Genomic DNA, 15,363 nt, shown 5'->3' on the forward strand with positions numbered 1-15,363 from the left:
CTGGATTCAAACATGAATAAGACAGACTTCCTGATCTCATCTAGTTTTCAGTCTGGCATAGCAAATGTACAAGTAAACTGGTCATTCAAATAGAAGCCCTCAATGCAAGTGGCCTGAAATATCACAGGTGGAGCTCTTAACATAATCTTAAGAACAAGAGAATATTTCTTGGAGGAAAAGTTGTGAACTAAGGGCAAATAAGTGTTATTTAAGCAAAAGTCAAGAAAAAATATCCCAGGCAGTGGTAAGAATCTGCTCAAATTCCTTGAGGAGAGGGGAGAGTGAGGGGCTAAAGGCTGGAAAATACATATCAGTCCTTCTCACTGTATGAAGGAATTGACCCAAAATGAAATGGAAACAAGGAAAAGGAAAAAAAGTGGGGTAGAAAGATGACGTTTTCAAATCTGTGCTTTAACAATATCTTTCCAGCTGGGATGTGGATAGTTGTTTGGTGGGGGTCAAGACCGAAGTTCACACAGGTATTTGCTTTACTGCATTCACAGTCACACAAACCCTGACCTTCCCATTCCATCCTCTCTCCATTTCACTTCTTTAACCAGAGTTGCCTTTGCCAGTCTGGACTACTAAATGAAACAGTTATCTGTAAGACTTCCATTAAAACCTGTTTTTTTCAGCTAACATACCACTTTTTTTGCTTCTTTTTTGGTATTTGTGTCCTATTTCTTCTTTGAGACAGTAATCTGTAGGGTAGGAGTTGTGTCTTTATTTATCTTGTGCATCTCTGTAGTAAATATTAGTTAAATAAAGGGAAGTACAATAGAGTTATCTCCAGAAATGTTTTATAGGATCTTTATTGAAAAGATATTATTACTTATATTATATTGGGTTTCATATAGTCCCTTAATAACCTGTTATGTTTATGGAAAGCATACAATAATACTTATTTTATTTAAGATATTATTTTTCACTGTTATATAATCAGCAGGAAATAACAGATAATCACATATAGCAATATTTATTTCTTTATGGTTGTATGATTTTTTTAATTAGCGATTTTTCAAAATAGATATAAATACAAGATTAACAGAAACAAAATCCCATGGGTTTCTGTCTATAACTAAGTTTCTGTCTTTCCCCCTCCCTCTGTCTGGTAAATTACTTTAAAAAAATGCTTTTCTCTAAATCATGTCCTTTGATCATCATTAATTTTGTGCTGTCCTGGGCACTGACATATGACTTCCATCAGTCCTGTATTTCTTTATTTTGGCAATGGCACTGATATAACTGTTCTTCTGCTTAACTTGTCACAGGCCAAAGATGTTGACCTTGGAGCAAATGTGTCTTATCGGATAAGAAGTCCAGAAGTCAAGCACTTTTTTGCACTACATCCATTTACAGGAGAACTCTCCCTTTTAAGGAGTTTGGACTATGAGTCATTTCCAGACCAGGAAGCAAGTATCACTTTTCTAGTGGAGGCCTTTGATATTTATGGAACAATGCCACCTGGCATTGCTACTGTCACAGTGATAGTGAAGGTAAGGAATACAGATGACCTCTAGTTGCCTACTTTTCTCTCTCTGCACATCGTTTCTGGGCTTTTTATACATACTGTAGTATAACATTTTGGATCAGCAATTCATAATTATACAGTGGTATGAGACGTAGAACATAAATTTTTGAATGTGAAGCATTTATAAAGCATTTATAAAGACTTGAGGAATAACTGTGTTATTTAACTATAAAAGATAAATTAAAAGAACTGCTAAATACACATTCAAACACTGTGGCTCCCTGAGTCCACCATTAGGTCTGTGACTTCAATCAAGTCATAATTTCTCTAGACTACACTTAGTCCAAATTCCACAGTACCAGCAATAACAACTTCATCCAAACTGATTTTTAAAAAGATTCTGAAAAGTTTTTTAAACTTTTTTTAAAAAGATTCTGAAAGTTTAAGAGTTCTAAGGCCTCGAGAACTATATAGTTTAGTTTAGTTTAGTTTGGAACCCAAGATTCTGGAATGAAATAAGCTTTTAAATCAGATGGAATTGGGTTAATAAAATTCTGGTTCAAATATTTTCATGTTCTATGACCCCTCTAGACTTACTATCTAATCTAATAAAATACCCTGTATCAAATGATTGCTTGAAAGAGCATATCATCTTCAACCTTTAGTATTTCTTTATTTTTAAAGTGTGCATTTAAAAGAAAACATGAGGAAAAAATTTATCAGTTCTCAAATATTATTGTACATAAAGGTCATCTGAACTGCATTATAAATTTTCAGATTCTTTTGCTCCTTCCCAAAGGGGCACCTTTCTCACAGAAGCATCTGAGATATCAGTAGATTAGAAAAGTACAAAGATGATTCTTACACAAGTTGGTGAGTATCAAATATTATTAGAACATACTTTAGTTACAAATTTACACATACGAATGATCTATAAATTGCTGTTCTAAGAAGTTTAGTATTAAAAAATGACTTCAATGACATTTCTTTGGTGACATAAATTAAAAGTGCTCTCATATACATGTTTTGTATGTTTTTGGATTGGGGAAGAAAATACAAATTTGAAACTTCCTTCTTAGTGTGTTTTTTCTGGTACCTAGCTGGAGTTTGAATGGTTAAAAAGACAGAGTTAGAAAGAAACAGAGAGACTTACACAGAGTGACGGCACGAGAGAAGGAAAAGGAAAAAGGGAGAGTGAAAATGATATAGAGATCTATATAACAAATTAAAACTTTACAAGGAAACTTAGAGAAATTTTCAGTAATTCCAAGAATGAAATATGTGACTAAAGTTGAGTAACCAGATTAAGTGTCCTATTATATAGATATTTTGATTCATATTTTATTCACAAATGTAGCTATGTTGTACCCCAAAAAATATGTGATTGATAATTATGGCTCATATTTTGTCAGGTGACCATTGAGAACAAGTTCCCATGTTTTAAAAAAATCCATGAAATTAGGAGTTCCTGTCATGGCTCAGTGGTTAATGAATCTGACTAGCATCCATGAGGATACAGGTTGGATCCCTGGCCTTGCTCAGTGGATTAAGGGTCTGGTGTTGCCATGAGCTGTGGTGTAGTTCGTGGACATGGCTCAGATTCCACATTGCTGTGGCTGCGGTGTAGGCCAGCAGCTACAGCTCTGATTCTACCCCTAGCCTGGGAAGCTCCATATGCTGTGAATGCAGCCCCTGAAAAGCAAAAAAAAAAAAAAAAAAAAAAAAAAAAAAAAAAAAAAAAAATTCTCTGAAATTAGAAGAAAATGTGGAAGTAGGTATAAGTTTTGAATTAATGTTTAGTTAAGGCTTCAAACAGTAGGATTGGACTACAACTTTGGCAACCACACACTGGTCTACTATACAGTGGAACTGTTTGTACTTCTCACAATTGTCTTTCTTCACGAAAAATGAACCATAACTGAATAGGATCACACTATTTGACTCCTCACCTCTGTGTTGTCTGATCCTGGAGATCATGCAGAAAACTATAGGAACCTCTGTTCATTTAAAGTTTGCCACCATTTCATTTCAAGTTGTATGTGTTCCCATGAATTTCTTCTAATTAGTTCTTTTGAGGTGCCTAGACATACAGTTTTTAATGTGTGTGGGGTGAATTGTTGAGCAGAATTCACCTATGATAAATTACTCAAGATTTTATACCATCTAGTACTTGTTGGCTACCTAAAGAATGTAAAAAGTACCACGGATGACTTCAGTTCCTGAAATTTCCATAGAGGGCTATTTATAAAGTTACAAGGCACAGAAGATCATGGGCAACTTTTCTACAGAGCTCATTTTTTTATAGGACACTGCAAAGTATAAATGATGGAATAAGAAAGCATCACTTTTGTTGAGTTTTTGTTTGATTGTTTAATGATGACTAAGGTTTTCTTAAAATTATTGATGTGGAAACATAGAAGGTTATTAAAAATTTCACAATATATGATTAGCATAACTATATCATATAGGTAAATGCTCTAACACTCTTGACTGTAAGATCTTTGAATGTGGAATTTTTGCATGTTTGTAGTTGTTGTTAACATAATCCTACTGTCAGAGTGTGACATGGGGATTATTCTACTGCCTTTTCTTTACAGTCGATTTAGGCTTATCTGCTAGTATACACATGATGTTGTTTCTTCCCTGGAGTCCCGCTGTCTCCTCTGAACCACACTGGAAAGGAGAACATAAGTCCTTTCCATTCTCAGATGTTGTAAGCTTTCTGGGGAGTTTATTAGGGTCTGGATTCCTCTTTCTCAGGGATCCACGATGATGCTGTACCTACTTCTTCCATTTTGTATTTCTCTATCCTAAGGAATTCATCTCTTTGAGAGCTATAAATGTATCTATTTCAGGGACTTAAAATTTTGCTCAGCATTAATTTCTCTTTGGGAATAGCAGCTTGAACTATCACAGTCTTTTCTCAGGTAATCTTCTTTTCTGTTTATATCTGTCTTTCCTGAGACAATGATTTTCATTGCTCTCATACCCTGGGGAAGGATCAAGGGAGCAAAACAAGATCACTGATGGCCTGAGGGGCTTCAGTTCATATTTTGAAATATTATTTTGCCTTACTCTTATGGTATGATGTTTATAAATTTAGAAATCTGCTTATAGAACTATTTTAGGAACATGATAATAATATTGGTGGTGATGAAGATGTCATGATAAGTAAAAACATGGAAAAGACTAAGATGAGACTGATCTAAATGAACTAAATGAGAATGGCTTTTGGACCAGGTACAAAATTAAGGACATCTTAACCTGGTCTTGTTTTCCCCTACGTTTTCATGGCATCGAATACTAAAAATTTTTTAAATAGAAAAATGGTCCATCTACTGGTAGTTCTGGACAATAAGGAACGATATGCTACTAACAGCCTCCCCCTTAGTCTTCCCAGATTTAAAGATGGATGCACAAGTGATACATAGCCTTCTTGCTCAGGATGGATGTGGTTGATAATGAAGTTATAGTCCTTCATAAACTCTAGCTTGGCTGCTCTGGTTTCAGTTTAGATTTCTTTTCTTAGATTTCTTTTTTTTTTTCTTTTTTTTTTTTTTTGATGGAAGAAGTTATTAGAGTCAAACTGAGTCTAAAACTATCATCTCAACAAGCAGGATGCCCACTAAATAAGCCTCATTCTCTGAAACTCAAGTCTCTCAAAATGCTCTCCATGTTCCCTGGCCATCTCTTTAATACAGGAATATCACTCAAGTCTTCTACATGAGCCTGTTGGAAGAAGTTGCTCATTGATAGGTTCCTTCTTTCTTCATAAACAGAAGAGTGTTGATTCAATTTTCATTGTTTCAGTTGCTCTTTTAGAGAAGTCAAACCATTTCATTTTGGTCAGGTCTTCCTAACCTATACAAAGTTAGTTCTGATTTATTGTTCATTTAAAACAAAACATTCAATATTTAATTCCAGCCATTTTCAGTGCCACTTTGTTTTATTTTTCAAGGTTATTTAAGCGTAATAAAACTTGCTGAATTTCTCCAAATTCTGACTGACACTTGCTTTCCTTTCTCCTGATCACTTAGGGTAAGATTATCACAAAGAGAACTTTAAAACTCTATTGTACACTCTTGGGGCCCATAAAAATATCATACTTGTTTGTTTTGAAGGGGATAATGGGGCACAATTCTCATTTCTCCACAATTGTAAATCTTTCCCAAGCTTGCAAATTTTCTGCTATTGGTCTGTTTACTTGCAACACTGACAAGCTGTTTTGCTGATAACATAATTGCATGGTATTTGCCAAGAGATATTTCTACCCAAAACAGGTACCACAGGGAAAGCATCTTGAAGATCTCTCTTTGAAAATGAGCAGAAACATAATTTATTTTGTAAAGAAGAAAAAAGAAAGAAAGATCAAACGCTTAGTATCTACTCTATCAAACATTTAAAATTAGGGTGATAATGGACAAATTGAAGAAATATTTATCTCAAAGGAAAATATTTCACAGTAGAAGGAAAATGTAATTTTATCACAAACACCTGCAAAGAGCTTTCTTAGTATCAAATTTCAAAGATCCAAACTAAAACCAATGATGATCATACAAATAATATATATTTTTGTTGCAAAGGTATAACATTGATAAAATGAGGCCTTTTTCATTGTACATTTATTGAATAGCTATAATAATTGAATCTGTGATAATACTAGTAAATTACATGATATGGATAAATCTCTGCAGAATCAAAAAAATTCTAAATAATTTTAAACGTAAAATCCAGAGAAAAATCTGCCCTTATAAGTTGCATTATAATATATAATATAGAAAATACGTGGAAGGAAAAGGTTTGTTTTCTATAGTAAGCCAAAAGCTGAATGCAAGTTAGAAAATTTGAAATATTTAAATATTATATGCAATAAATATTATATGCAATTCTGAGCAGCATTAAAAGGAGTGTAAAGAACTTGTCCAAGATAAACGGATGACTTAAGTCATTTGTTGATTGTAATTTTAGATAGAATGGCTGCACGGGAGTTGGAGACAGAGTGAGGGAGACACTTCTGTGGGGGAAGGAGACTGAATTCACCCCTGGTTGTGTTTGCCTATAAAAGAGGGTGCAGGTATGGGACTAGGGGTAGGTGGAAGAGTCCGTAAAGAAAGACCATCTGTAAGAGCTGGGGTTATTAAGAAATACAGTGAACCTTGGAGAACAGAGCTTTCATTTTCATCTTTGAGAGAAGTTTCCTCTTCCAGGAGGAAAAGAAATGTTCCTATTCCCATAGAATATAGGAAAGACAATAGATAGAAGCTTTTTTTCCAGATAGAAGCTCAGTGCCCAGTACTAAGGCTTTATTTTCCAAATCACGGACACCTGACAGTCAGTGATGTGCTGCTGATGTCCTGTAGTCATAGAGTCCTAGTTTTGATTTGGTCAAAGGAAAGGTGGCTTAAGAGACCAGTAGGTAGTCCAGAATTCAAACACATCAGACATTTGAAAACTTATAGCATCTTCCCTTCCCTTTCTTTGGAGGGAGGAGATTGAATAAAAGATTATTTCAATGGACCAGCTAGTGGGAGTATGATCTAATGACTGCTCATTAATTTTTATGACTTATTGCTTTTCCCCTTAAGGTTGGTTGATCTGGCGAAAAATACCCATTTTGTACTATAGCTTTCAAATATTTCCCTCTATTCTATCCTGAAATCTCAGATTCTTTTTTTTTTTTCTCTTGTATTTTTAGGGTCACACCCATGGCATATGGAGGTTCCCAGGTTAGGGGTCTAATTGGAGCTGTTGCCGCTGACCTACACCAGATCCGAGCCGCGTCTGCAACCTGCACCACAGCTCACAGTAACACCAGATCTGCAACCCACTGAGCAAGGCCAGGGTTCTAACCCTCATCCTCATGGTTCCTGATCAGATTCTGAATTCACCCCTGGTTGTGTTTGCCTATAAAAGAGGGTACAGGTATTGGACTAGGGGTAGGTAGAAGGGTCTGAAATGGCACGTTTCCACCGCGCCATGACAGAAACTCAGATTCTTACTAGTATATTATTTCTAGCATATTCTCCTCCATGTTTAAAGAGTCTGAATGCATCAGGTAGGGCTGGGGCTGAATCAGGTAGTTTCTTAATATATGGCCTCCTTTTCTATTCTAGTTTTACAACTAGCATGTAATATTTCTACTAAAGAACCAAAAAAGGCGACAAATGAAAATGCACATGCCCAGAGATAAAAATAGTATCTCAAACAGTAATAATTCATATTTCTACTGGTATTTCTAATGACTCCCCAGATAATACCCAGTGATTTCTAGGAGTCCTCCCAAAATGCTTTCTTTGTATACACTATTAAGTATTTTTACTTTTTAAGTACTTTTAACCTTTAGTAATTATCACCTTATTCTTTGCCTGCCAAGGCAAAGGAGATCAGGCTTGCTACTGCCACAAGTCTCTAAAATTAAACCGTCCCCCAGTGGGGGTAATGGGTGCTAAGAAGCCTTGCTGATACTAGTTACTGCTAAGCCCTGGTACCATTTTCCAGTCCCATCATGACTATAGCTACTATCTCTCCCCTGAAGAATTGACTGCCACTTACAGGCAGGGCAGGCACTCTTTATATATTGGGATCTCTAATATGTAATCTGAAAACTTTAATTCACCAAAGTCATACAATAACCCTAACTAATAACTTGGGCCTTCAGTATATTAATGTCTTCAGGGTCTCTCATAATATAATTCATAGAGCACTAGTTCCTCAAGATGGCAATGTGTGTGTCATATACAAAGAATTACAGAGAAAAATGGATTTAGGAAACACTGGTATATATAAAAATAATATTATATATTTATATTATATATTATATATATTTCTACAGTGTAGGTCCTTTAAATAGGAGCCTTAAATATGCTAGTGTACATTGTGAATCTCATGAAAATAAAATGTGATTTCCCACACTTGATCATGGGCTTTCTTTTTATTTGTAAAGCTTCTGATTGGACTGATTTTCCAAAGAATCCAATTTGGGAAAACCTTTATTAAGTTTTAGTGAAAGCAACAATTTGTAGGTTAAATATCAATCGAATTTCTTTCAAGTGTACAAATACAACTGCCACAACTCTCTCTCTTTACCAAAAAAAAAAAAAAAAGCTTTATAAATGATTATAAAAATTATCTTCAGGGAAATAAATTAGCATTATACAATATTTAGAAGATTACCAGGTCACCAAGAAAAAAAAAGAAGTATAGCAAATAGTTAGAAGAATCCTTAAAAATGTAAGATTGTAAGATATTTTTGGAAAAGAGATGGTTAAAATTTTATGTGTGGGATTTTGATGAAACTCCTACTCAAGTCATTTTATGTATAATCTTCTGATGGCTTTGCAGTTCCATTCTCACCTCCAGGTATCAGAATGATACCTTTAGGATGTGACACATCAGAATTAAATCTTTGTTCTATCCTTTATTAGCTGGATAATCATGAGCAACTTCATATCTCTTAGCTTTAGTTTCCTTATTTTAAAAAGAAGAACAATACTAATAGCCAACATATATTTTAGGCAAATTAATTGAGATTGATAAATTTAACATACCTAGCATAATTCTTGATAAACAGTAAAAATAAATTATACACACATGGACACACACGTGTATAATTATCATGAGCTTTTGAGAAAATATGAAATAGGGTGATAATATTAGAATCTGCTCCAAGATTTGAGCTCAGAATGTACATATATTCTCCCAATTGACCACAGTGGCATGGGTTGGAAACAAATTTCAAAAACATGTCAACTTCATTCCCCCTATGTTACCATTCCAATTCAGGGATGGGAATGGAATTACATATCAAATCAGTGGGTTTGTCAGCATTGCACAGTGTTAGCTTCTTCTGATTTAACCATAAATCTTGAAGGACTCTTTCACTTGCCAGAATGCATGAGTAATGAGGCAGGTGCTTAGATAACAGATGCATCCTATGTGAAACTGAGTTAAACTCCTTACTGTATGTTCCCATCACATCCTCGTACTTCCTCTTTCAGGACATTCATCACACTTGATAGTATTTAAATATGTTTTGCTTTCCACACTAAACTATAAGTTCAGTACCAGCAGGCCCTATACCTTTCCTTGTAGTAACCATATCCCCAGCATCTAAAGTACTGCCTAATTCACCATAGGATTCCCATCAATATCTGTGATACTGGGAGCCATAGCGTATATTTTGCTACCTGTGGCAAAGCATAGCATTGATTACCTTACATTAGGGATGATACTATCCCCCCAAGAATCCAGAATAGCTTCAAACTCAGAAACAAAAACAAAACAAAACAAAAACAAATTTAGGCAACTAAGAAAGAAGCTTTCAGTACAGGTTTGATCCCCCAGAAAAGCTGAGATAAGTTTGTGATTTGTGTTTAAGAGAACCCCATGCAAAACAAGAAAAGGAAAGATGTGTTTGGTTGAAGATGGGGCTGTTTTGACCCTATGTAGCTGAATCACAAGAGAAAGGATAGAAGTTAGAAAAGACAGACAAGTAAAGAGGCCAAGAGGGAAGAAATAGCAGAAGGCAGATAATATGAGAAATAACAACTGGGACAGCAAACAGGGGGTGTTTGGTAGTAGAAAACAGTTGGTAACAGGCTGAGGAAAAATCAACTCTGTCCTCTGCCAAGGAAGAGGAAGTAACAGCTCCATAAGCCTTAAGGGATTTCAGCAAGCAGGGCAGCCAAGGGCTCTATGTGGATAGTGCTAACACTAGATGATTCTATAGAAATAACTGAGGTCATTCTACCCATGGGCGCACACCATCTGGTCTCCTCATAGAGAGGTTAAGATGACGGCTGGCATTTTCTGTATTTTTATCATTTAACAAGATCAGAATATAACCAGTTAGTATTTTTCTATCAGGAAAAAGTCTCTTATTCAGAACAGTTTTACCCGTAATTCTAGAAATCATTTTTTTTTTAAAAAATATATTGGGGTATAGTTGATTTACAATGTTATATTCAGGTTTACAGCAAAGTAAATTAGTTACACATATACATATATCCATCTTTTTTCCCCAAATGGGTTATTATGGAACACTGAGTAGACCTCCCTGTGCTATACAGAAGGTCTTTGTTAGTTATCTATTTTATATATAGTAGTGCGTATGCATTAATCACATCCTTCCCTTTGGTAACCCTAAGTTTGATTTTGAAATCTGTAAGCTCACTTCTGTTTTATAAATAAGTTCTTTTTTTTTAATCATCTCTTTCACTCTGCTTTTTGTAGAGACCCTGCCATTAATTTGTAAATTCAATAGCAAGTTCCTATCTTCCTGCTATGCTCACTAAAAAAGCTTCCTTGAGTTTCCTTTGTGGTCTACCAAAGCAGAATTGGTTTCTGTGATTATTTCATACTAGAATTTAGAAAATAAATAAATGAAACTCCTCTTAGCTAACTGTTCCTTCCCTTCAGGTGCAGTTTTAGTTACTTGACACATGGAAACTAATTATGCTTACTTGCACAACAAATTTTTTTTTTCTAAGATCAAGGCGTAGTTCTAATTGAAAACCATGGTAACACCCAGAATATTCTTTAGAAACATGAAAAGTAATTCTTGTTCATACCAACAAAAATTATAGCCACAGAAAGCAAACTATTATAAGTCTTACTGATAAAATTTTTTAGCAAGAGGACCGAAAAAGTAATATTTCTTATTGTCAATACTGCCCTCTAGTGGAATAATTGACAACAGAAAAGGGATTGCTTTTGGAGAGTGGAGTTTATTCCTTAATTTGCTGCATAGTAGAGGGTTTGTACAGAAGCAGATTTACGTACATTTCTTCAGACATCCCTGGAGCATAAATATAATGAACTATTGATTATTCTCGTTGGCATTGCATTTCAATAAATTCTCTCATTTGAAATAATGCAGTGTGCAAGAACTATGTGCAACTGACTGCACATCTTAGCTGCAGTGAAAGATTGTAACCTCAAAATATGTACAATGTACCATAAAAAGAAGTACAGATACAATAACTGTATTGATTTATTCTTCATCCTGTCAAGGGCAAGTCGAATAAAGGGGGATACCAGCCCTTTAGTGGTGTTCAGTTATTTACCACCTTAGCTTTCTGTATAATCAGTTTGTGAGGCCAGCTTGTAAAAATGTCCACTGAGCATTCAGTTAGAAGGTGAATCTGGTGAATACTTTCCTGAAAAAGAAAAAGAAAGAGAGAAAGAAACAAAGAAAGAAAGGGGGGAAAAGGCCACTGTACTCAGAGCTTTTAGTAGCTGTATTGACATAGCTGGGAAATCACATATCATTTTTCCCACCTGAAGAATCGATCAATCTAAAAAGTACATGTAACATTAAGATTTTTAATGTACTGGAGAAAAAAAGGAAAAGGAAATTCATAGGAACATACTGAGTTTATGTGATTTGGGAAACTCATAAAAATCACAAAGTTGGGCTGTTTCTTTCCTAACCTTCAGATGTTACACTTTAGGGGTGCAAGAGCAGTCCTATCCCCTTGGTTACAAGATTCATCCATTAAATTAATGGGCAGTCTTGATAAGAGCAGGAGAAAGGGTACATGCAAATGTTTTATATATTTACCCCCTGTCTGGAACATCAAGATCAATACCCTCCACTGTTCTTATTACAGAGAACCAGTGTAGCCTAGGTTTATTTACTTGTTCAGATTCTAAAGCTCATTGTTTATAAAATCAGTCTTCTTTTTCATAGCAGAGGTTGCAAATACTACTTGCCAAAACAGAAGAGGTTATTTTTTTATTATTTTTCAATTTTGCTTACAGTTCAAGATCTCCAATTTTTATTAGAGTCTGCAGGCTTTTTTCCTGTTCACAACTCAGAAATCATCTCTGTTGTGAACATGAAAGCAAGCTCTATTTGATTGTGATAGTTAATTATCCTGACCTCTTTGCAAAAAGAGGTGTTTATCATCAGTTAATTTGTGTATTTCCAATTTACATTGTGCAGGAAAATTGCTGTATCAGAGCAAATTTCAAAGACTGTGTAGAATAATTTTCTTCTTCTAATTTTAATGGCAAGTGAGAAAAGACCTGGAGAATAAGATAATTAACACACTTAGCTTTGGGCTCAAATATGTTTGACCCAAAGTACCCAAAACAATGCAGGGTGTAATGATTATTTTAAAATGAGTAAATTTAATAAATATAAGTCAGCCGTGCTTACAAGTATTATTTTTTGAGAAAAAAATATGCAATTCTCCATAAAAGATAAAATGGTTGAGGAAAAAAAAAGTGGTCTGCTCTCAGGAGACCAGATTAATTAGTTAGGCTTTGATGAATAAGTAGGTTAATTTAGGTGGATTTGCTATGCTATCTACAGAGTCAGTAACTTCACCTGTCACATGGCAATTAGGTGACAAAGTCAAGAACATCTTTTTCTTGAATCAGCACAGTGTCCCCACTGCCTAGCATTGGTTCATAAAATTGGTAAATATCATTTAATGAATAAACATGAATAACAGTTCATTTATATTATTGACTTGTGAAAATTTTAAAGATGCATATAAATCACTCTTTAAAACTCTTTAAACAAATTAACATTGTTTTCTGACTATAAGAACACTAATCCTATGTGTCATTATTATAGTATGCAATGGGGAAAACATTCTTTAATCACTTTATGTATGTAAAACTGTAAGATGGCATCAAAGGATACTTCACAATTCACATTTGAAATGTTCTAATCATACCATTATGTTAAATATATAAAGAATTTCCAGTTGCCACAGAAACATTAAAGAGTTTTGTTTAAAAGGAACAAGAAAACAAAAGATCATTTTCTAGACCTGTCTCATAGAAGGCCCTTTTTATGAACTAAATTTCTACTTTTTAAAGTTCACAACTGCATCATGCCATTAGAAGTATCTTTAGAGAAAATTTCAAGCAGCATTCTGATATTTGAAAGTGTATTTGGAGGAGGGCAGAGGGTCTGACACACCTTTTACTTGAGTAGAATGGCCTTCAGTAGAATGGGGTAGGCATCACCCATATTAATATTGCGTAGTCGGAGTTCCTGTCGTGGCGCAGTAGTTAACGAATCCGACTAGGAACCATGAGGTTGCGGGTTAGGTCCCTGCCCTTGCCCAGTGGGTTAACGATCCGGCGTTGCCGTGAGCTGTGGTGTAGGTTGCAGACGCGGCTCGGATCCCGCATTGCTGTGGCTCTGGTGTAGGCCGGTGGCTACAGCTCCGATTCACCCCCTAGCCTGGGAACCTCCAGATGCCGCGGGAGCGGCCCAAAGAAATAGCAAAAAGACAAAAAAAAAAAAAAATATTGCGTAGTAACTCGCAGTTTCCTCCAGGTGCCATTCTGAGGTGAGTGTAATGGAATTGAGAGGATGGAAGGCTGACAGTGGCAAGTGGGTTGTGTGCTATAAAGAGATGGAGCCAGTCTAGTCATGGTGTACCTTACCCAGTTTCAAGAGAAGCACTAAAATCTTAATTGTGTTTTATAGGATATGAATGATTATCCTCCAGTATTTAGTAAACGGATCTACAAGGGGATGGTGGCTCCCGATGCCGTCAAGGGTACACCTATCACAACCGTTTATGCTGAAGATGCAGACCCTCCTGTAAGTAGAAGACGTTGATTAATACTCTGAACTAAAGTGAGGAAAACCTTTAACACTCATAAATGACCCACTTCCCAAGACAGCATGGCCAGTTTTTGTGAGTTTCCACAGGTACCAACTATATTTCAAGTGATTATTATTGAACTTAGACAATTAAGGATATGCTTTTTGTTTTATTGGAATTCAGAATTTACTATTTGTCAATTTATTAAGCACAAACGATAAATATGCACAGAAAGAATTGCCTACATTTGTAATCAGTAACATTCAGGTTTTTTATTTAGAACATTGTAAGAATAGCTTAACCTGGATGTTTTATCCTTATGTATTTTCCCTTTTATTCATAGTTTCATTAGCAATCACTAAGCCAATTAATGACATTGTATTATACTAAATGTGTTAATTATGGTAAACAAAATTGTATTGTTTCTGGAACATTTTTAATAGATTATTATCCAGGATTTTACCTCTTTTGAGATACCTCAAATTGCCTTTCGAGTTAGAGGGTTTTCAATTAAAATATTATTATAATAGATTTAGGTAAATTTTCCTTAATATTATTTCTTTTTTTTTATGCCATGCAGTCCTGGCTGGTTTTTTTTTTTTTAATATAGTTGATTTACAATGTTCTGTGAATTTCTGATGTACAGCAAAGTTACCCAGTAATACATATATTATTTCTTAATATATTAACATAGCATATAGAAGTATTAGTACCCATATGAAAATACTTTCTAAATTAGCTTAAATAACTTGAGTGCTTTATAGATATTATTTATTCCCATAATAGCTGAATGGTGAATATTTAAGTATTTTTTACATTAAGCTTACAGTATAAGTTAGTGGCTGATATATTCTAGAAAAATATTAAAAGCATTAAATAAGCCATTTCAGAAAACTAAGAAAATAGAAAATAAAAATATCTAATAAAAGATGAATGGCAGTCATAACATTTTTCACCTTCAATTGTGACAAGCCATATAAAGTCTCTTGTGACTATGAGGTCTTGAAAAATAATAATGTTAACATGAAAGCAATGACCTTTCACTCAGAAGTTCCTTTTCTCAAGTGTGTTAAAATGTCTTTGAAACTGATTTATTGCATCTTGGGAAATACAATAGGCAAAATTTCATAGCCTTGAACACACCAGTAGAGATGGTGAATGTGAATTGGTGATTTGTCTGCTTTTTAAGCAAACTGTCAGAAGTAAAAAATACTTTGAAATTAGGAATGCACATTCAGTTCTATTCAAGACATGTGTTTTGAGCACCAACTCCATAGTGATCATTGTGCTGCACTAATCAGTTCTTGTTCTCCAGAAACT

The 15,363-nt window shown here is 34.8% G+C and overlaps 1 protein-coding gene across 1 annotated transcript in view; it reads left to right on the forward strand.

Moving 5' to 3' along the window:
* The window catches only part of PCDH15 (protocadherin related 15), an 857,865-nt gene that overhangs the window by 684,936 nt on the left and 157,566 nt on the right, over positions 1-15,363 (forward strand). The window contains 2 exon segments of the mRNA XM_021073535.1: positions 1,272-1,496; positions 13,923-14,039. Coding sequence (XP_020929194.1) covers positions 1,272-1,496; positions 13,923-14,039 — 342 coding nt within the window.

The sequence above is a fragment of the Sus scrofa genome, chromosome 14 (genome assembly GCF_000003025.6).
Source record: "Sus scrofa isolate TJ Tabasco breed Duroc chromosome 14, Sscrofa11.1, whole genome shotgun sequence".
In the NCBI taxonomy this organism is placed as follows: Eukaryota; Metazoa; Chordata; class Mammalia; order Artiodactyla; family Suidae; genus Sus; species Sus scrofa.